The following is a 23,917-nucleotide window of genomic DNA, read 5'->3' as shown; positions in this document are numbered from 1 at the left end:
CTTTTTTATAGTTTTCTTGAACCCCAATATGGCACTGATTTATTTAAGCTAAATTACCTTGTCTTACAATTTCTCTTGGAAAGGAATTATTTTTATCATCTGAATTTCTTGTATTTACAGATTGTTGCCAATTCTTTCCTGGCAAATCCCACCACCTCTGCTCTGTTTGCTACAATTCTTGTGGAATATCTCCTTGATCGACTGCCAGAAATGGGCTCTAATGTAGAACTCTCCAATCTGTATCTCAAGCTGTTCAAGTTGGTATTTGGTTCAGTTTCTCTCTTTGCAGCTGAAAATGAACAAATGCTGAAGGTAAAGCTTAGTTTGGCTTAAGTGGCACTTGAACACACAGTTGATTATTAAAGTATTTCACTTCTGGAGAATTTCTTGAAGTTGCTGTTTTAACATTTGAAAAGAACTCCTTCATTTTTAAATGTCCTTGTATAATAAGAACCCAGCATATGAAATCTTAAATGTTACTGCTGTTTTTGATCCAGATCCTTGATTTCATCAATGTGAAGATTGTTGTGATTGAAACTTTTTCTACCATATAGATTGGCAATTCACCTGTAGTTTTTAGTCTTGGAGAGTTGTCTGGGGAAGGCCTGAGAAATTTAATAACTTGTTTATGATCATACAGAATGTCAGATGTAGGACTTGAATTTTCTGACCACAAAGCTGGTAGCCTTTTTTTTACTGTGCCATGATGTTGCATAACATCTTAATTTCAAGTTCAGATCTTATAAGATCTTGTAAGAATTGAAATGGAAAAAAATTTGAAGGCTTAATGTTCAAATCTGTGCCTACGCTAAGTGACCAGTTTTTCTGCTTTGGAGGATTCAATACATGAGGCATAACAAAAGCATTTTCAAAATATATTTTTCTCCCTTTGTGGCAAAATATATATCTCCTCTTAAAGTCAGATACTATTATCTACTGTATTCAAAGAGAAACATTTTCTCATAGGGAGACTTATGACCTAAAAGAGAAATAAAGCACTTTATTATACAATGAATGATAACTCAGGTGTATGCAGAAAGCATCAAAAATAATTTTGTTTTTAGTGAAGTGTTCAAAGATTTACAGCTTCAGTACTTATGATTTTTGTAACAAGACCATAGACAAATAAAAGGCAAATGAGATATGTGTGAAACCCTTTGAGACTTTTATTCTCTTGCATATAGTAGGCACTCAGGTATTTCATTGATTGTAGAGAATGTATATGTGTGTGTGTGAATGTGTATATGTATATAGACATATACATGTATATTACACATACACACATATATGTAATTTTTAGATGTCACAAAAAAATGAAGACCCTAGACTATCTCATGATTTTAATTTCTTTGAAAGGGAAAAAAACCCCACTTGTAAATACAGAGTGAAAAATATCACTGATCATGATTATATTTGGGTTTTATATTGACTGAATTTGAGGTAATATATAATATATAATATATATATATATATGGAATAATACTGTCATCATTTTTTTGTAAATGGAAATAAATTTAAGTGTACTTCAGATAATGAAAGTAGCTACGTTCTATCCTGACATGCTCCCCTTCTCACCCTTGTTTCCCTACATTCCTGTGGTGTATTTGGAACAAATCTTACCAAAATTAACTTTTGTCCTTAATTGGAATACATGGAACCTTTGTGTCTGGTGTGATGTTGATAATGAAGATTTAAAGATACTGCCATTGGTTGACCTTTCTCTTTATTGTCTGTTTATTAACCTTTTCCTTAAATCTCTTAGCCTCACTTGCACAAGATTGTGAACAGTTCTATGGAACTTGCACAAACGGCCAAGGAACCCTACAACTATTTCCTTCTTCTTCGAGCTTTATTTCGTTCCATCGGTGGGGGAAGCCATGATCTTCTCTATCAGGAATTCTTGCCTCTCTTACCAAACTTGTTGCAAGGTAAGAATAGCTGTTTTGCTTCTTTTTACTCTTGTTTCATTCCCTACACATTTCTTTTTTCTGACAGTACAGTGGATACTTGGGTTTAAGTCCTACCACTATCTCATGCAATTTTCAGTGACATTGCAGAGAAGATAATGACCTCTGTTGGTTTTAAGGAGTTTGAATTAGTTATAGAGATGATATTATTTTGAATTGCTTCTCATATTAGGATATCCGTATATTAATAAAATCACAGATCAATTTCTTGTCCCTTTTGGCAACTATTCATCTCTGTGTAACTGATAAACCCTTAGTTATAGAGGATTTCCATTTAACACTTTAAAAGCATATGAGGCTGTAAAGTGAGGCTGCTGAAATAAGTTGTGGCTATATAGGAACTGATGATGGGGAGGGGAAGGGTTCTGATTTCCCCAATGAGGTATTGGTTGCATTTTTGAGCCATAGATTTTTATAGATTTGCTATAGATTCTCTCTCTCTATATTCTGTATTTCTATAGATTTTTTTATAACTTTTTTCTATAGATTTTTAACACCAAGCCAGAGAAAATGTAGCCAAAATGGAAAAGGAGAATCAAAATAAGGAATAAAGAAAATAAGTTACTTTGTATTTGTACTTGAATGTTATTTATTAGCTGATAAATTTTAAGTCCTTTGTGCAAATATTTAATTGAGTTTATATATAGGAAGTTTTTGTGTGTTTATGATGATTTGCACTATATGAACTGATTCTATTTTTAAAAAGTTACTTTCTTTCCTAATTTGTTTTAAGCTTCTCGTTGTGTTCTCTCTCTCTCTTTTTTTTTTTTTTTTGCTTCTCTCCCCACCTTATTTCAAAAGAGCTTCAAATACAATATTTTTCCACACTAAACATGTAGGAAGTACTTATTAACTGTATATATAAGAAATCCACATGGCCAACTATCCAGTAGATAGATAAGGTACTGCCTAAAATTATCCTCCTCTTATTTGTGTCTTCAGTTCTACTACTATTATAAATCCTTTGTTTTAGTGAGTCCAGTTTTCTTATATCAATTCCTTACTTCTTCACACACATATATTTTTAAGGACTTAACCATAAGTGTTAATGAATTGTAGAGAAACCTAGCTGCCCCAGTATGTAGAAAGTGCTGAACCTGAAATTAAGACTTGAGTTTAAATCAGTGCAAATTAAACTCAGACCTACATTCCAAGTTATATGACCAAATCACAACTCCCTTTATTTCCTCATCTATAAAATGAGAATATTACTACTCAAGATTATTGTGAAGATATGAGACTACATTTGTAAATTGTTTTGAAAATCTGTCAGCACCATATAAATTCTTGCTATTATTTTTCACTAAATATTTAAGGTTAATTTTACTTTGAAATTTTTTCCTCTTTCTAGGGCTTAATATGTTACAAAGTGGTCTTCATAAGCAACACATGAAAGATTTATTTGTGGAGCTGTGTCTTACTGTACCAGTTCGACTGAGCTCCCTTCTACCATATCTACCAATGTTAATGGATCCCTTAGTATCTGCTCTTAATGGATCTCAAACATTGGTTAGCCAAGGGCTTCGGACTCTTGAATTATGTGTAGATAATCTCCAGCCGGACTTTCTGTATGATCACATTCAGCCAGTGCGGGCTGAACTAATGCAGGTAACGTGAAGTTCTTGTATTATTTTCATTTTGAAACTTAAATTTTTAGTTATTCTGGAAAGTCAATATATTAGCCTCTGTCATGAGTAGCTATGATTTTTCAGCTTACTTTTTTGAATTTCTTTGGTATATGAAGAGTTATAAAGATATTGCTGTAGAGTATTCTTAATGTTATGCATATTTTACAAATTGTTTTCATGTAGATTGCATATTATAATAGGCCAGTAATTGAAAATCATATGGGAATTGATTTAATTTGTCCTATTTTTTTTTTTTTTTTTTTTTTACTTACAATACCAAAAGGATAGCTATAAAGTCAAATCTTTATTTTAACTCTGAAGCTTCAGAAAGTCCAGAAGACTTGCACATGTAAATAACACTGATTACTTATTTGAAGAAGTGGAAAATAGAGTTAATAACTTTTCCATGGTGGAAGAATAGTGGAAGAGAGTGAAGAATGAAGAGGCAGCTTGATATTGTGGAAATTGATCAGGAGTCAGAGATCTAGTTTAAATACAGGCCCTGATACCTATTAGCCTTTTGATCTTGGGCACTTAAACTTTTTGAGTCTCAGTTTTTTTCAACAGTAAATTAATTATAATACCACCTATATTACAAGAGTTCAAGAGTTCTTTTCTGTAATCTCTGATGTTATATAAATACAAATTGTTAATAACAATAAAAATAATAAACAGGAATATTTCAGAAGTCATTTCCTGGTGACAGACTGAGACTGAGTCAGACTGTGACAAACACAGTGTGAAGGAAACAATAAAGACTTTGGACTCTATTCCTGACCATTCTTGTGGTGTCTATCCTGCTGAGACCAAGGCCTATTCAGAGGACCTCCAGAAAGTTAGCCCAGACATTACATTTCCTCACTAAAGTTTCAGACACTTAGTTTTTAAAATTAAAACAACTTCCTGCTTATGTTAGATCAGTAACAAAAGGCAGGAAGTTGTTTTAAGTTTTTTAAGGGGCAAGTGCTCTTGGAATCTTGCATGATTCTCTTCATGGAGAAAAGTAATATATTCAGTCTAAGACTATAAGTATAGGCTAGTAATTGAGAAGGAAATAAAGTGATTTAAAAGACTTGATTTTAAAAATACAATGATCTTTGATGTATTTCTCAGTTTATTCCTGAAACCTTATTAAACTTAAGAAAAATTTTGTGGAGTAGATTGGAACATGTTTTTAAAGATTTATGATATTGTGATGAAATTTGAAAACTTATGTTTAAAAATGTTTCTTTGATTTTAGGCTTTGTGGCGTACTTTAAGGAATCCTGCAGATAGCATTTCTCATGTGGCCTACCGGGTACTTGGTAAATTTGGTGGAAGTAACAGGAAAATGTTAAAGGAATCTCAGAAACTTCAGTATGTTGTAACTGAAATCCAGGGGCCTAGTATCACAGTAGAGTTTTCAGATTGTAAGGCATCTATTCAACTTCCAATGGAAAAGGTAAAGTTGAATCTTCTGTTGTTATTTAACTAGGTTCCTCAATTTTCTTAAAACTAAAAGCTTTAGAACCTCAAATGTTTCATGGCTGTACAGTAATAAGCCAACCGTCATGAGGTAGAGATTAAAAGTGTGAGGCCTTATAGCTAAAAATAACTACCAAATCACTGTTTGCTTTTTTAAAAAACAATACATTTTTATGAATGTTTTTTGTTTTTACCCCACTTTTATTTCTTACAGAATCCCTCAAATTAATCCCTTCCAAAAAATTATGCCTTATAATATGTATTTTAACAAAAATGAAAAAGTTCAGCAAAACTAATATATGTCAAAAAATTATATTTGCTACATATTATTATATACAATATTCACTTCTGTGGTTCTTACATAGATATTACCAGCTCTGCAAAGAAGTAAGGGAGAGAGGCTTTCTGAAATTTGGTCTTTGGGGTCGTTTAGTTATTATAATTTCATAGATTTTTTTTGTTATTCTTTCCACTTACATATAGTGCGTGCTTTTTAAAAAAAATTTAAAAATTTTTTTTAAAATTTATTTTTTTATTAATAGTTTTTATTTACCAGATTTGCATGGGTAATTTTACAACATTGACAATGGCCAAACCTTTTCTTCTAATTTTTCCCTTCCTTCCTCCCCCCATGGCAGGTTGACCAATACATCTTAAATATTTAAAGTATAAATTAAGTACAATATATGTATACATGTCCAAACAGTTCTTTTGCTGTACAAAAAGAATTGGACTTTGAAATAGTGTACAGTTAGTCTGAGAAGGAAATCCAAAATGCAGGTGGGCAAAATAGAGGGATTGGGAATTCTATGTAGTGGTTTATAGTCATCTCCCAGAGTTCTTTCACTAGTTGTAGCTGGTTCAGTTCATTACTGCTCTATTGGGATTGATTTGGTTCATCTCATTGTTGGAGAGGGCCACATCCATCAGAATTGATCATCGTATAGTATTGTTGTTGAAGTATATAAGGATCTCCTGGTCCTGCTCATTTCACTCAGCATCAGTTCATGTAAGTCTCTCCAGGCCTTTCTGAAATCATCCTGTTGGTCATTTCTTACAGAACAATAATATTCATATACCACAATTTGTTCAGCCATTCTCCAATTGATGGGCATCCACATAGTTTCCAGTTTCTGGTCACCACAAAGAGGGCTGCCATAAACATTCTTGCACATACAGGTCCCTTTCCCTTCTTTAAGATCTCTTTGGGATATAAGCCCAGTAGTAACACTGCTGGGTCAAAGGGTATGCACAGTTTGTGTTATAGTGCTTTTATATAATTTTGCTTATATTGTTCATGCTTCTGTGTTAATCGTATTCAGGGTTTCTTACAGTATATTCTCATGTTGATGTTACTCTTAATTCTTCCTCATTTTCTTGTTTGCCCATTATGGGTAATTGTTCTCAGCACTAAAGAATATATTTATAAAAATCTGTCACTCATGTATACATATATTGTATTTAATTAATACTCTTAACATCTTTAACATGTATTACTTAACCTGCCATCTGGAAGGGAAAAGGGGAGGAAAAATTAGAACAAAAGGTTTGGCAATTGTCAATGCTGTAAAATTACCCATGCATATATCTGGTAAATAAACTATTAAAATATTAAAAAAAAAATATGTCACTAATTCTCATTCTTGAAATGGTTTTTTAAAAATCATTCATTAAAATAAATTAATGCCAGAAAACACTTTAAAATAATAAATATTACAAATTCAAATATTGATAAGGAATATGTTCTTAAAGTTAGGAATAATAGCTTTAATAATTTGCTGATATTGCTAATTTAGCAGAATGTTCAGAAATCCCAAATTCACAATGTGCTTTGATGTAATTCCCACTTTATTATAATTAAACTTTAAATTAGTCTCTTAATAGTAATTTAAACTGTTTAGTGATTATTGTTGATCAAATAATTAATCTAGTTTGAAACTATTATTAAAAGGTTTAAAGAATTCCACATTATTTGTTTTACTTTTTTGTAGATATAATTAATAGGTTAAAAACATCTATTTATGTTGTAGCTCATAGGTGTTAGAAAAACAATTTAAAAAAAAAATTGGAAATATAACAAAACTTAAGAAATTCATCTTTTACTTCTTGGTAAAAACAATTCTGCTTTACTAGTTTGAAAAAAGCTTACTTGTTTTTTCCATTGGGACTTTGATAGATCTTAATTAATCTAACAATTAAAAAATTCTTTTTTCCAAAGAGGAAAATATTCATATCTTTGTAATTCAAAGAACATTTGAATTGAATAATCTCATTAACTATTTGGGCACAAATACTTGAATTTCATTTTATAATCAATTGTTCTTTTATTTTTTTTCTGAGGCTGGGGTTAAGTGACTTGCTTAGGGTCACACAGCTAGGAAGTGTTAAGTGTCTGAGACCAGATTTGAACTGGGGTCTCCTGAATTCAAGGCTGGTTCTCTATCCACTGCACCACCTAGCTGCCCCTTTTTTTATAATCAATTGAATGGTAAAATACTTTCACATATATTTTCCTTCTCTTTAGAATTTTTTTTTTTTTTAACAGATTTCATGTGATTCTACTTTATTGTTCTGTATTGGGCTTGGTTGCTCCACTAGGCGAATGTTGTTATTTAGATATTTTAAAGATATTGTAGATAGATATTGTAAAGCTTTTAGTAAAATGCTCTTCAATATTATATATACACATATGTACATATGTCAGAAGCCTTTTGTTTTTTAAATTGTAGGCGATTGAAACTGCTTTGGACTGCCTAAAAAGTGCAAACACAGAACCATACTATCGGAGGCAAGCGTGGGAAGTAATAAAATGCTTCTTGGTGGCCATGATGAATTTGGATGATAATAAACATGCCTTATATCAGCTTCTTGCACATCCAAAGTATGTTTGTAATTTCAGATTATCGAGTGGAGTGATACACACACACACACACACACACACACACACACACACACACACACACACACACACACATATACACACACATCTATACATATCTATCTATGGATATATCTTTCTATCTATTTTCTTTAGAAATTAGTGGTAAAGAAGACATCTTGGGGTTATTTCCTAATCCAGTATTGAGCAAAACTTCAGTTTATAAAGTGACCTTTTTAACCTAGTAACACATGTAGGTATTAGTCAGTCTGTATGATAACAAGAAGTCAAAGGTAACACTAACATTTCAGGTTTAGGTGACATGTAAATGATGCCATGAACAAATTGTCTTCTGCGTATGTATGTTTTTACACAGTGGCTGGCTGGAGTCATTTATTATTTAATTGAAGAAAAGCTTAATGTGAGCTATAAGTGCTATTCTCAAAAAATTTAATGTAATTATAGACTCTGAATAATTATGTGAAACATTCTGAACGATGGGATTCCATTGCACTCACATTGGACCATATATTGCTTTCATTTAAAAATTTTAAAATGGAATGATGTGGTATAGGGGAATCTTGCTCTACCATGCCTTCAGGGCCCATAACTATGGAACTATATTATGGGTGAGAGCATATTATGATATAAAAGAGTTATCTCTTTTTGATAACTGGATCCTTCTGTGTGATATCTAAGAACTCACTTTACAGATTAAGAATTCTTTATAGTGAGATCCATTCTATGTTGTTGTTTAATAAATCACACATATGGCTTTTAGTATAATAGAAATAATTCTTGATTTTCAAATAATTTGATTTCATTGTCATGTTTTATTTGCTTTTCTTAAAATCATGGAGAAACTTTTTTTTAGCTGGTCGTAGAATTGTTTATTTTTATCTTCAGAACAATGCATTTCTTCTCATAGTAATTGGAAACATGAGTTCTATAGTAGCAGTATATAACAACTGAAGCTTAAGAAAGCATTTTTAGTCTTCATAGAAATTTTGTATTACTCATGTAGGGTGGAATAAGGGATGAAAAAGGGCTTAATGATGGGTATAATTTCCAAATAGGAAGAGGAAAAAAACTTCATAGAAAAAATTTGTGTCATTTTTATATTAAAATCACTGATTTTTTTAATACTATGGTGAAAATTTTTCATTATAAAAAGCATATTTCAGGCATTATAAGCAGAAAATTAGGCAGGGCTAAGCCATACTTTTTAGGATTTTGAAAAATCTCATAAAACTTGTTTATATAATTATTTCTTTTTTTGTTGTGATTTTCTTATTACTGTAGTATGAAAATTTTTTTGGTTCAGTTTGTAACAAATGTATATTAACTCTGAGCATTGAGTTCATTTGATATTTGAAGTTTATTTGTTTAATAACATTTTAGTACTCACACAAAAAAAAAATATCTTTTAAAATAGAAAATAATTATAAAATATTGAAAATGCCACTGTGGCTTTCTATTTTGTTGGCTGTATAGGTTGTATATGAAAATATAGTTGTCCTCTCTTGAACTATTGACTGTAAATGTTCATGGTGAAATTGAACCACCTATCTTGTTTGAGACCAGGATTTGCTAAAATTTAAGTGGAGTAAATGAGCCGAGTCAGTGTTACTGAACAAGAATTAAGGTAGATCAGGTTGTAAGTGAAGCCTACAGTGGTCACAGTTGAACCACTAGCACCATTGTCCAGGGTTATGATAATAGATATAATTTTGTCTTTTAGCTTTACAGAGAAGTCCATACCCAGTGTAATTATTTCACATCGATACAAAGCACAAGATACTCCAGCCCGTAAAACTTTTGAACAGGCATTGACTGGAGCATTCATGTCTGCTGTCATTAAGGATCTTCGGCCTAGTGCTCTACCTTTTGTAGCCAGCTTAATTCGTCATTATACTATGGTAGCAGTAGCCCAACAGTGTGGTAAGTGCAGTATGTCACATTTGAATTTACTGTAAATGATGTAATTGAGTTTTTTTTGAAAGTTGTGTTAGGTACTATTATTCTTAAACTGCAGCTATATAATAATTGGCACTTTAGTAATATTTAAACATAATCAGAAAATATTTAACAAAATAAAGAAAAATACAATAGACTCTGGTTTCTAAGTTAGTATGTAATCTTCAGGGATCTGTATGTACCTTTTTGTGGTCCCATTTCTATTTAAGTTTGACACACTAGCATCAGTAAAGAGCTGGCCTAGGAGTAAGGAAAACATGAATTCCAATCCTGATTCTGACATGTATTGACTGTGTAACAAGCTCCTGGCAGCTTTTTTTTTTTTTTTTTAATATCTTTTTATTTACAAGATATATACATGGATAATTTTTCAGCATTGACTCTTGCAAAACCTTCTGTTCCAACTTTTCTTCTCCTTCCCTCCACCCCTTCCCAGATGGCAGGTTGACCAATATGTTAAATATGTTAAAGTATAAGTTAAATACAGTATATGTATACATGTCCATACAGTTATTTTGCTGTACAAAAAGAATAGAACTTTGAGATAGTGTACAATTAGCCTGTGAAGGAAATCAGAAATGCAGGCAGACAAAAATAGAGGGATTGGGAATTTTATGTAGTGGTTCATAGTCAACTCCCAGAGTTCCTTCGCTGGGTGTAGCTGGTCCAGTTCATTACTACTCTATTGGAACTGATTTGGTTCATCTCATTGTTGAAGATGGCCTCGTCCATCAGAATTGATCATATGGTATTGTTGTTGAAGTATATAATGATCTCTAGTTCTGCTCATTTCACTCAGCATCAGTTCATGTAAGTCTCTCCAGGCCTTTCTGAAATCATCCTGTTGGTCATTTCTTACAGAACAATAATATTCCATAACATTCATATACAATAATTTATTCAGCCATTCTCCAATTGATGGGCATCCACCTAGTTTTCCTGGCAGCTTTTTAATCCAGTTGGTTGCATAGAAAGTGCCAATCTATGTTAGTAGAGGAAGTGCTTCCTTAGAAGTTGTCTACATTGAAGAAAATCAGAGGTCTGGTCAGAAAACCCCATCCTTAATACTGCGTTGGCACTATGCTGAGTACATTGAAGGCACTTGATACTGGGTGTTTTTAGTGCAAGTGTAGTAGGTGTTAGTGTTCATAATAACTGAATATATTCTCTTATGATAATGACGTGTGTGTGTGTGTGTGTGTGTGTGTGACAAAAAAGACCCAAACATAGAAATTAGTTGTTTTTACAATGTGACTTTTAAAATTTTTATAGCTACTATTTTTATTGGTCACTTAAGAATTATTATTGAAAATTTAACAGCTTTGATTAGAGATGATAGTGGCATGGTATATAATGAAAAACACTTAAAAGACTATCCCATGTGGTTTGTATGTAATTTTTGTTATACAGTTTAAAGGAATTAGACTTCATTGTATCAATCCTGAATTTTCATGACTGTAACTTGAAGATTATACAGTTTACAGGATCATGACTTAGATGAATTAAAGGGATTTAGTAGTGTGTGTGATACAGTGATGTTGGGCTTGTAGTTAACAAGACTCAACTTCTGATCCTTTCTTTAATTCTTGATGGCTATGTGACTGAACAAAATCACTTAACTTTGCCATGTCTCAACTTCACTTGAAATTTAAAAATGTCTCTAGGATTTTTTTTTTTCTTCAGAAACTCTAGTGAGATTAAAAATGTGGAAAGTGCTGTATAGATATCTGCTATTATAAAAGCCATAAAATTCTGTTGGGTTTTATTTTTGGTCATTTTTATTTTTTAAAAAAAATCCGTCATTTATCTCTTCATTTCCTTACAACCTCACTTTAGGTCCTTTTTTGCTGCAGTGCTACCAGGTGGGAAGTCAACCCAGTACAGCCATGTTTCACAGTGAAGAAAATGGATCAAAGGGAATGGATCCTTTGGTGCTTATTGATGCGATAGCCATTTGTATGGCATATGAGGAGAAGGAACTTTGTAAAATAGGGGAGGTAGCTCTAGCTGTGATATTTGATGTAGCAAGTATCATACTGGGTTCAAAAGAAAGGGTAAGTATACTGTTTGTGAAATTTACTCTACTTTTGGTCTCTGTGCATTTGTAAAGACGTTAAATATTTTATATTTGGCCGACTCTCACAGAGTTTTTATTTGTGATGTTTTCTCCCTTTTTTAGGCTTGTCAACTTCCACTCTTTTCTTACATTGTGGAACGTTTGTGTGCTTGCTGTTATGAACAAGCTTGGTATGCAAAACTAGGGGGTGTGGTGTCTATTAAATTCCTCATGGAACGACTGCCTCTCATCTGGGTCCTCCAAAACCAACAGACTTTCCTTAAAGCACTTCTTTTTGTGATGATGGACTTGACTGGAGAGGTATTTAATGTATGGATGATTTCAACTTGTACTTTTGATTTTTATATAGTAACTGAGTACTGTATAGTGTTAGTGTACTATTCATATAATTCATTTGTTTTGATTCAGAGATTTTCTTTTTTTAGTTTTAATAGTCAACTTTTTGCAGTTTTTACCAATTGGTGTTATCTAATTGTCAAAGTATATTAAAAAATCAAAAGTACAATTGTTAGCCCCAAAACTGAATATGCCGTTTTGAGGACAGTGTTCTTGGCCATTTATGAATAAAATAGAGCAGAAAATTTACTCTGTGTGTAAATTTTAGTTGGATAGATAGATAGGTATGTAGATAAAATTTGCATCTTATTTACCAAGCACCATTACTTGAATGTTTCATGGTCCAAGATTTTCAAGTAAAAGGCAGTGTAGATGAGAACGTAGCTATTAGTAAATAAAGGAATGTGAAGGCCACTGGATTTGAACTTAATAGAATTTGTAAAGACTAAATATTTATATAATCCAGGGCTCAAGGGAATGGATAAGAATACAAGAATAGAGTTCTGTCAAATCAATATCAACCTTTATTAAGCCCCTGCTTACTTAGTAAGCACAAGGAATATAAAGGTAAAAATAGGAAGTTTACATGAGTTTATATTCTGCCATTATCATTTTTTTAATTCCTCAACTCCTCACATTTTTATTTCCATACAGTGTCATCCACCTATTATGATCCTCATATCTTAGACCTTTCCCATAACTTGAAGCTGTTCCAAATCTATTACATTGTCTTGGAAATTCTCTCTCTCTTCTTTTTGCTCTCTCATTCCCTTTCTTCTCTGTTACCTTGTCTTTTCCCTTAATCTGAGCCTTTTATTCCTCCCCCTGCCCCTACTACTTTGCCTCTGTGGGTAGTAAATTGGATATTGGCCTTTGCTCTACCTTTTAGTCTTTTGTTTCCTTGCTACCTTGATTAGTTCCTGCACTGCTAAAGCTAAACTGTAACCTTGTGCAACTTTTGCTCTCTCCTTGAACATTCCTCTTCTGGAGCAGCCAGCTGCTTCTAGACAAAGTAATGAAACTTTGATTCCTGGTAGCCTCAACTCCACCCTCAGCTTTTAGAGATGTTTATTTAAATCCCATGTATGCCTTACCACACTCTACATGATGACTGTCCCATATCTTTTTCTCTCAATAATGATTCCCCTGACTGATCTTTTTTCTTACAGTTGATACTCCTCTTTTCCATAGTTTGTTCAGCCATTGTCTAGTTAATAAACCTCCCTTTGTATTTGATTTTGTGTATTTTTGTGTATTTAGTACCTAGCATGGTGTCAAATATTTAGAAAGCACATGTGTTTTACAAGTTTGATTTAAATTGAATTATAAGAGAGTGGTTCATAAGCTAGCATATAGACAAAACAGATGAAGTTCAGGAATACAAGTGTTTAGAAAATATAGCTTCAGAAAAATGGTGAGATTATATTTTCTAAACACATGCTGTATTGAACCACACAATTTATATATAAACTTAGGAACCCCTCATAACAAGATTCCATTCCAGAGAATTTTGTTATTGGAGTTGTGAAGTAGTTTTATTCACCAAATTAGTATTTGGGCATGGTTCTCAATGATAGCGATTTTTAATAAAGATTTTGGTATTCTATAGATAAGTGCAAAAACAAATTTTAACTAGTTTGGTATTTAGTAGAATTGTTTTGTTTTGTTTTGTTTTTTTTGGTAAGATATGACTGTATTAATACATTTAAATCAAAATATCTCTGATTCAAATTTGTTCATGGATTCTTAGGTTTCCAATGGAGCAGTTGCTATGGCAAAGACAACCTTGGAGCAGCTATTAATAAGATGTGCAACTCCTTTGAAAGATGAGGAAAAATCTGAAGAGATTCTATCAGCTCAGGAAAAGTCTTTCCATCATGTAACACATGATTTAGTTCGAGAAGTCACCTCTCCAAATTCTACTGTAAGAAAACAAGCTATGCATTCACTTCAGGTGCTGGCCCAGGTTACTGGAAAAAGTGTGACTGTGATTATGGAACCTCATAAAGAGGTGAGACGTTTTTCATTGAAAACAGGACAACATGCATAAAATTTTTCTAAGTTATTTTTGTTTAATTGTGAAATGTAGTAATTTGAAATACTATTTTTGATTGTATAATTTCATGTAAATTTCTTAGTAGCATTTCTATCTTTGCATTTCTTTGGATAGGTAACTATGCCAAGTAGAAAAGATTTCTGGGATGATAAAAGTTGGTAAATTTGAGGCTTCAAAGTAGAGAAATACCATGATTTGAAGACCAGAATTCAAAATAGACTAGGAGAGACAAGAAAAATAAAGGAAATGTTCTTTTAAAAAGATGTGGAAAGTATATTTACTTAAACTAAGAGTTAAACTAAGGAAGGGGAGAAAAGGTGTTCAAATACATATGTAGATAGACAGGGAAAAAGAAGATCAAAAGAAGGAGAAGCATAAAGAGAAAATTTACAGTTTAAAATTTGTAGATTGACTATGTTGGAGGCACATGCTGAATTTGTAGTATTAATCATATCTGGTGTTCTTTAGGTTAGATGAAAAATATATTCTGATAAAAACTTTTTAGGTTTTCATTTCATTCAAAATTTAATCATTTGAAACCTAGGAATTTATTTCTTTTAAAGTGTTAATTTGCTATTTATACTTTCTCCTTTGCATTTTGGTAGGTCCTTCAAGATATGGTTCCACCTAAAAAACATTTACTTAGACATCAACCTGCAAATGCCCAGATTGGCCTGATGGAAGGAAATACATTTTGTACAACTTTACAGCCCAGACTATTTACAATGGATCTTAATGTGGTAGAACACAAGGTTTTCTATACAGAGGTATAGAAGAACTTTTGCTATTTCATGGTGTGCTTGAAGTTGTTTCGTTTTCTTAAACTGGTGTGTAGTAATATACTAAACAGCAATAGTTAAGGTAAAGAGTTTGTCTAGATATGATACTTTGAATGTTGGCAAGGGATCATGTTTCTGATTATGTGGCTTGGAAAAGTATTTTTTAATATATTTATGTATTGTGGGATTTAAGAGTATTTTAAGATATAGACGATATCACCAAGGAGCTTATCATCTTGAAGAGACAAGACATTCATAAAAAAAACCACAGACTGATACAAAACATGAATAAAATTGAAACCATAGAAGTTTCAAGAAGGTTGCATTAGGTCAGTTTATACACCAGAATTGTCAGAGAAGACTTTATTATAGGTACAACTTGAACGAACAGTAGATAATCGAAGAATGAGCTAATTTAAATAGGCAGGAAGGAATTGAGAGGCCTGTCCTTTGAAGGGAGAATAACATGAACAAAAATGATGTATATTTATGGTTAAGTTTACTTCAGTATCAGAATAAATTGCTTGTTGAGGCTTTAATCTTAGAACAAAGAAGCATAGTAATATTTTAATATCTTGATATGATATCTGGAATTTGTGTTTGATTTTACTGAAAATAATTGCTTTTTGATTGAACTAATGACTGATTTATCATTGTGATTGAAGTGTAATATTAGAATACTAGTTTAGGTAGTTGTTTGCAAGGCTATTATAAAAGTCTTCTTAGGCTCACCAGTATAAATTAATATTTTATCTTTGTTTTTCAGCTGTTGAATTTGTGTGAGGCTGAAGATGTTGCCTTAATGAAGCTGCCATGTTATAAAAGTCTTCCATCACTTGTACCTTTACGAATTGCAGCATTAAGTAAGTAACAAATAGAAAACAAGTTGTTGTTGTTTGGTGATGTGACACCTTTTGGCTTCGTTATTCATCTGATGAAATTTCTCATTTTAAAGTTTGAAATGATCTCTTAATTGCCAAATTTAATAGCCTTTTCTCAGTCCTAGTCCTTGACTTCTCTGCAGCCTTTGATGTTGTGTTCCTCTCTTTTCCTTGAAATTCTCTTCTTTTTTAGATTTTTATGATACTACTTTTTCCCTGATTCTCTGTCTCCTTTGTTAAATGTTTATTTGGGTTATACCTGCTAATAATTGTGTGTTTTCCCATAGCGCTATCCTGATTCTTATATCTACATATCTAGCATTAACCTCTACTGCACTTTCAGATTCCCTTTGCCAATCCCATTCTAACTCCTCATTGGATATTTTGAACTGGATGTCCCATAGTTACTATATATATATATATGTATATATATATAAATAATGTAATATGTTAATCCAATATATGCATACATATTTATTCAGTTATCATGCCCCACAAGAAAAATCAAATCAGTTAAAAAAAAAAAAGAAGAAAAATAAAATGCAAGCAACAACAAAAACAGTGAAAATGCTATGTTGTGAACCATACTCAGTTCCCACAGTTCTCTCTCTGGATGTAGATGGCTCTCTTCATCATTAAACAATTAGGACTGGTTTCAAACCTCTCATTGTTGAAAAGAGCCATGTCCATCAGAATTGATCATCATATAGTCTTGTTGCCATGTATCTCCTGGTTCTGCTTATTTCACTTAGCATCAGGTTTTTTTTTTTTTTTTTTTTTTTTCCTGAGGCAATTGGGGTTAAGTGACTTGCCCAGGATCACACAGCTAGGAAGTGTTAAGTGTCTGAGGTCAAATTTGAATTCCGGTCCTCCTGACTTCAGGGTCAATGCTTAGCATCAGTTCATGTAAGTCTCTCCAGGCCTTTCTGAAATCATCCTGCTGGTCATTTCTTAAAGAACAATAATATCCCATAACATTCATAAACCACAATTTATTCAGCCATTCTCCAACTGATGGGCATGGTATCCACCCAGTTTCCAGTTTCATGCCACTACAAAGAGGCATACTCACCTTATATTAAGTGTGCTTCCTCCCTAACTCCCCCTTCCTAACTTCCTTAAGTTAGTTCAGTTAAGGACACTGATATCCTCCCAGTCACTTATGTTCAAAATCTAGGTGTCATTTTTAACTGTTAATGCTCTTTTGCCCTGTTGACCTTCCCATATCTTACAGGTTGCCAAGTCTTGTCAGACTTATCTTTGTCATACCTTGTTGTCATCCCTTTTATATGCCTCCTTCTTACCTGTCACACTACTACCATCTGTTGCAGGCCCCCATCCCCTCATGCTTGGAATTTCCCCCCCCCTTTATAATATCTTATTTGTTTTGTTCTTCTTTCTATTCAATTCAGACACAGCCCTGGATATATGTAATCTCTTAATTAATCTCCCTGCCCCATCTATCCACTTTGTCTTTTAAACAGCCACCAAAGTGATGTTCCTAAAAACAAAGATCTAATCACCTTCATTTTTCTCCATCCAGGTGCTCTTAATTACTTCTAGAATTAGGTGTGAACTACTTTGGCATTTAAAACCCTGCCTAACCTCCTTTTTTTCCTATCTTAATATCTAGCATTTATTTTTGTTCACTCACTCTATAGTCTAATCAGACTATTCCTTCTGACATTTCATTCCCTTTCTCCTCTTTCTGCTTTTGTCTAGACTGGTTTCCTCTCTCTGGAATGCATTTTCCCCTCATTTCCTCCTCTTGGAATCCCAGATCTTTTCTCATTCTTTGTAGTAACTAGTGCCTGCCTTCAATAATGTTTTTTTAACAAGAAAAAAATCTTATATTAATTAAATATAAAAATAATTGTATTAAGAACAAGAACTATTTCATTTTTGATTCTTTTTCTCTCAGCATTTCATACATAGAAGATATTTAATATAGGATTATTGATTGATTGTTTCCAAGCTAGTAAGTGGGCCACTTCATTCTGTAATTATTTGTTGGATTTGGGGGATGTACTTAGCTATTGGCACCAGATTGTGATGAAGTGAATAAAGATACCTTGGCCTATTTCTTGAGACTGTTGTCTTAGATTCTGTTCTAGATAATACAGTAAATGGGAAAACATGAATTTCTGTGTTTCTCAAAGACAGAGGCCATTGATTGGACTTAGCTAATTTTAAATTTTAGTGTGATGGAGTACTAGTACTAGGAACCTTTAGACAAGAAAATCATTGACCTACTTTCATAGGTTAACAATAAAAATTGTGCTGATTACATATTTTTCTTCCCTGCCTTAAGATGCTCTTGCTGCCTGCAATTACCTTCCTCAATCCAGGGAGAAAATCATTGCTGCACTTTTCAAAGCATTAAACTCAACAAATAATGAGCTTCAGGAGGCAGGGGAGGCATGCATGAGAAAGGTTAGTGACATTTAAAAAGTATTGTTTTAAATCCTTCCAATATGTCTTGGTGAACTCTGCTTTTTTAATGTGAAGGCTCACTATAGCAAAGTTTTTAATCTTAAAAATGCTACTGCAATTGCTGTATTGACTTTTAGCCGCTGGTTTCCCCTACATAATTAAAAATCTAGTTGTATTATTTTTTTAGATTTTTTTCTTAGGTATAATTATGTAATCTGTTCTTGAAATCAAATTTAGGTATCTTATTTTTTAAGAGATAACAGTTGGAAATATATAAAAGCAATTTATCTGAAATAATTCTAAAATTCTTTAATAGAGAAATTAAATTTTTTTAATTATATATTGTGTATTACATTATTAAATTAAATCCACTGTAGCTTTATAATGATTTAAACCACAGTTGTCATTCAAATACCTGTATTTTTTATTTTTCTTATGTCTATATGTTTTGTTTTCTTAAAGTTTTTGGAAGGTGCTACAATAGAAGTTGACCAGATCCACACACATATGAGGCCTTTATTGATGATGTTAGGGGATTATCGGAGCTTGACATTGAATGTAGTAAATCGTCTTACTTCTGTCACTAGGCTCTTCCCAAACTCCTTTAATGATAAATTTTGTGATCAGATGATGGTAAGTCAAATATTTTTAGAAATATCTTAAAATTATTTTCTTTAATTAAATTCTACAAATCTTAGGGAATCTCGGTATCCTTGGTAAATAAATATATGAATTAAAGTTTTCTATTTTGTCATTTTAAACTACTTCACCAGAAAAAGCAAAAATTTCTGCTTCTTGGTGTTTTGCTTGAGTCCCATTTATAGATGAGTGCGTCTAGGTATAGACAAACACACACATATATGTGGATATGTAACATGGTATATTATTTCCATGACTTGTTTAACAATCTAGCTGACCTACCTCTGACCTACAGGTTACATGCTGAATACTTTAGATTAGTTGTGCTTTAAATGCTTTTGTTCATTATGTGCATATAAGAGTGGTGTCAATTACAACTTCTGTTTTTTTCTGTGTTGACTTGAACTGAGCTATCTTATTTTCAGGTATTTATTACATATGATTTGCTTTTGAGATCAAGATTCAGGTCTTCATTAATTTCCTTAAATTTTTTTATTCTGAACTTGACACATAATGATGAACGTTGTGAAATTCAATTTTGGTTTCATGCTGCCTTGTTAAAAAATAAATTTATCTTTTGTGACTGTCCTTGTTTCTTTCTGAACTTCTTTCAGTACTACTCTGTGCATTAATAAAGTTTCAGTGGCTTGCCTCCTTTTTTCTTATTTTGAGACACCATCTTTATCAGCCCAATTAAAAATAGGGGAGGAAAAACCAAAATCTTGTAACAAATAGGCATAGTTAAGTAAAACAAATCACAAATGGCCGCATTCCAACAGTGTCTTCTGTAACTTGAATTCCATTGTCTCTGTCAGGAGGGTGGGGCATATAACATGATTCCTCATTGATCTTACAATGCTTAATGTCATTAATTTTTTGCTTCTGCTCCCTTCACTCTTGGATTCCCTGAAATCTTGGTGTTTTTTTTTGGTGGTGGGGGGGAACGGAAGGACTCTTTTTCTACAATGTAGTAACATTCTGTTATTTTTTTTTTTTTTATATACCGTTATTTGTTCAACAATTTCCCAGTTGATAGGCATTACTTTAGTTTGGGATTCTTTACTTTTTTTCCTTTTAATTCCCTCTCCCTCACTTTGAGATTAGGAAGTTTATTTTCAAGTGTTTCTTGCTATTAACCTCCTCTTCTTAAGTCATCTTCTCTGTATCTCTTGGTATTTCCTTGTTGAATCTGATGAATTTCTACATCAATTGCATGTATGTGTTTGAATATGTGTGACTATATTCAACTATTACAGTAGATTCATCCAATTCAGAAAAGAAATGCATCTGATGCTTACTTCCCCTTACTTTCATGTTTATTGAATACTCTTTGTACACATCACATTTGTGAGAAATACAATAATACATATACTCAACTTTTAACTTTCCTTTTCTTTCTCATCTTCAAAACAGAACCAATCTAGTCTTCTGTCTTATTTCTCTCAATAACTTTTGAAAACATTGAGGTTTTGAATAGAAACATTTCTTTTCTCTTTTAGATTGTTAGCTCTTTTCCATAAAGCTCTTTTCTCATCAGATTATCTTTCTAGATTTCTTTTAATTCTTATATTTTCATTTTGGTGTTATTCAGGTCTTTATTCTTTTAAATCATGGTTTTCAGAGAATCTAATGTTTCTTAAATTATTTTTCAATCTGTTTACCAAGTCAAGTGTTTTTGATGTTTTGATCTTGTTTTAGTAAATTTTGCTGCCTAGTAGTCTGATTTCTCTTTGTTCTGTTTTTCAAGGAATCCTTTATTTGGATAAACTGTTTTTCTTTCAACTCTTTTTCTCCATAACTTTTATTTCATTTTTACAATCTCTTCCTTTATTGCTTCTAGGTATTCCCGTGGGAAGGAAGATTCTTTTTGTCTTTTGAGACTCTGCTTTTATTTATGTAATTTCTAGATTGAATTTTTTGATATTGCTGAATCTCTTTATCATTCTTTAATGATATATATTTTGTTGATACTTAGCTTTTCTTTCTAAGTTTCTACACAGAAATCTTATGCCAGGATCAGAGTCTGGTTTCTGCTGTGCTTTTGGGTGGAATAGTTGCTTTTGCTTGGTCCTGTGTGGATCACCATGGTTGTCTGTACAGACCTTCTTCTCCTGTGGCTAGACCTATGTTGAAAGTGCTAGATCTGCATAGCCCTCTTTAGCTTTTAAGGACACAGTGCTTAGAGATGTTAGAACTGAACTCCTGGATCTTGTATATCTGTATTTGAAAGTTGCCAGGTGTTCCCTTCAAGGTCTCTACTATTTAGTTTCAATCCCTATAATGCACTTCTAGCTAACTTTTTGTATAGTTTTTTGCACTTAATATAGTTTTTGATTGGATATCTTGATCATTCTTTGGTCTATTGTTATTTTTATTGCAGGAATAGTTTTGCCAGAAGTCTTTAGCATTATTTTTTAAGGCATAAGAAGATGTTGAACTATTTGTGGAGGGAGTGGTATGTTAGTAACTAATTTACATTTTTTCTTTCTCTTTTTCCAAATCTGAACTATTAGTAATATGATTTGAAATATGATGTTATTGAGTAATTTTTTTAGATATTGTCTAAGGAAAATGAAGTTGCTCACTAGACTTTGACAATATGGATCTTTGAAACATGACATTCATAGTATGGGAATCATATCTTCTGCCTTTTAATTTATTTTGTCTTTTATATTTTACCTGATTTAAATTACATGAAATTAGATATGTACATATTTTAGATGAAAATACATGTCTCAAGGATTTAAAGATAGTTAACTTAATTGTTACATGAGGCAGTGTGTGCAGTTGTGGGTCTCAATAAAAGAGTAATTGTAAAATTAATTTTTTTAATGTATTTACAATAGCAACACCTACGCAAGTGGATGGAAGTGGTTGTTATCACTCACAAGGGTGGACAGAGGAGTGATGGAAATGTAAGTGACTTGTTCATTTGGGGGGGGGTGGAAGTGCTATATACAGTAACTTTGGTTAACATTTAATCTTTGTTTTTGCTAAAATACTAGATAGTAGCTTCTTTGCAATATATTTTATGTAGATAATTGACAATGACTAACTAGTCATATTAGTAATTATGTAAATAATTTGACTGGCATTGATGTACTTGGACAAGGCAAGCTCTGAGGAGCCTTATAGCTCCAGAATTTTGATACTAATGCTTTTTTTTCTCATTTAAATTATGTTCCTTTTGGAATGTTTATATTGTTTTTATAATGTTTATATAAATGTTTATATTTACCATTATATAGTAAAATTTACTAAAAGATTTTAGTATTTAATAAAAGAATGAGAGAAGTATTTTCCCCTTGATATTAGTTCACAAAATCTCTAAAATGGACGTGCTTCACAGCATATGTCCCTCTTCTCTCTCTTCAGTTTGATATTATGCTGAATTATTTTTTGGAGTGGGGGGAATGTTGAGTGATACTTTGGGTTACATTCATTCTTATGATTTGTTCTTAGTATTTGAGTTTGATTCACTAATACTGTTTTTTTCCCCCATAATTTGATGTTTTTCTACTACTTTGAATCTAACATTATTTACTTACATTAAGATTTGAAACAAGTTGGTTTTTAGCAGGTAATCACTAACTGTTATGGATGGGTTATAATGTGAATGTGTATTGTCCTGTATGGGTTGTGGTTCTTTTAGGTTTCTGTAAAGTCTAATTGGATTTTACAGCAATCTATTACATAGGGATTACTGTATAGAAATTCAGGAGCCTAATCAAAATAGCTTCCTGTCATGTTGTACGTGTTAGATGCTTCATTTCATTCCAAACTATTAATTTTCTTGCTTTATTGTGCTTTGTTTCAACCATTCTGTGTCATTGTTTATTTATGTGAATAAAATTTCCTGTTTTTTAAAAGGATTTTGAACAAAATTAAACCAGCATTTTAACCTTAGAAGGAATGTTACTTTGAATGTTTGCTATTAATTAAAAATACTCAAAATAAAATAGCAAGTCCCATGTTGGACTCAGTAAAGTACATTAAAGAAAATGTATGCTCTAGTGGATGGAGGAACAAAATGCCTTCTGTATTTCTCTGACTTGCAAGTTAATTTGTAAGTAAATTTTTCCTTTGGCCTTAATAGCAAGGCATTGTACTCTGCAAAGCACTTAGGCAAATCCATGAGAGATGTTTTATATAACTTTCAGAATGAGTCTTCCCCAAAGGATAAAATCCCTCAGTCTTTTAGTAAATTCTTCTTTCTTTTTTTCAAGGAAATGTACTTGAATTCAGAGGTGAGCAGTGCTCCAAAAGAAGTACTTTTTTTTTTATTAGTAATTTAGTAATAAGTAATATCCAAAGTGCATAGGCAGCTTCAGAGGAGATATAGTAACTCAGCTAATAAATTCAGAGAATCTGAAGTGAAAAGATGATGGTTTTTTTTTCATTGGAATCTAATAGCTATATAGCCTTTGTTTAAGAAGGCTACCCTCTTTATCCAATCTAGGGTTTATGCTGCATTTGAATCTAAGCACTGACTTTTTGTTATGTGTGTTATGCAGCTGTTGGAATTGTTGGGATTATGAAATGGTTAATATATAGCTTGCTTATGCTTATACAGAACCCAGGCGATCTTTGCTTTATCAAAAAATTAATTGTAGTTTCATTTTTTTTTTTTAAATTACAAAGATAGAAAACCTATCTGAATCTTCTTGGTTATTTGGTTATTAATGTGAAGGAGAGGTTATTAAACTTTGTTGTTATCTATTCCAATTTTTAATAATTGATTGCAATTTCTTTTTATTTCTTAATAATTTAGTACATGATAACACATACTAATCCATTATTTT

At 32.1% G+C, this 23,917-nt stretch overlaps 1 protein-coding gene across 13 annotated transcripts in view; it reads left to right on the top strand.

Annotated features, from left to right (window-relative positions):
• TRRAP (transformation/transcription domain associated protein) overlaps window positions 1-23,917 on the top strand; it is a 141,417-nt gene that overhangs the window by 24,277 nt on the left and 93,223 nt on the right. For 8 of the 13 annotated variants that reach the window (XM_074295190.1, XM_074295182.1, XM_074295145.1 and 5 more), the window contains exons 18-31: window positions 121-312; window positions 1,763-1,928; window positions 3,319-3,575; window positions 4,836-5,036; window positions 7,789-7,940; window positions 9,679-9,878; window positions 11,751-11,968; window positions 12,094-12,300; window positions 14,078-14,338; window positions 14,989-15,150; window positions 15,929-16,025; window positions 18,355-18,476; window positions 18,939-19,109; window positions 21,962-22,030. In XM_074295190.1, the coding sequence (XP_074151291.1) occupies window positions 121-312; window positions 1,763-1,928; window positions 3,319-3,575; window positions 4,836-5,036; window positions 7,789-7,940; window positions 9,679-9,878; window positions 11,751-11,968; window positions 12,094-12,300; window positions 14,078-14,338; window positions 14,989-15,150; window positions 15,929-16,025; window positions 18,355-18,476; window positions 18,939-19,109; window positions 21,962-22,030 (2,475 nt within the window). The remainder of the gene's footprint in view (window positions 1-120; window positions 313-1,762; window positions 1,929-3,318; window positions 3,576-4,835; window positions 5,037-7,788; window positions 7,941-9,678; window positions 9,879-11,750; window positions 11,969-12,093; window positions 12,301-14,077; window positions 14,339-14,988; window positions 15,151-15,928; window positions 16,026-18,354; window positions 18,477-18,938; window positions 19,110-21,961; window positions 22,031-23,917) is intronic. The other 5 variants (XM_074295209.1, XM_074295201.1, XM_074295155.1 and 2 more) reach the window with 1 other exon arrangement.

Source organism: Sminthopsis crassicaudata, chromosome 1 (genome assembly GCF_048593235.1).
Source record: "Sminthopsis crassicaudata isolate SCR6 chromosome 1, ASM4859323v1, whole genome shotgun sequence".
Lineage (NCBI taxonomy): Eukaryota > Metazoa > Chordata > Mammalia > Dasyuromorphia > Dasyuridae > Sminthopsis > Sminthopsis crassicaudata.
This window is presented reverse-complemented; position numbering and strand designations above follow the sequence as displayed.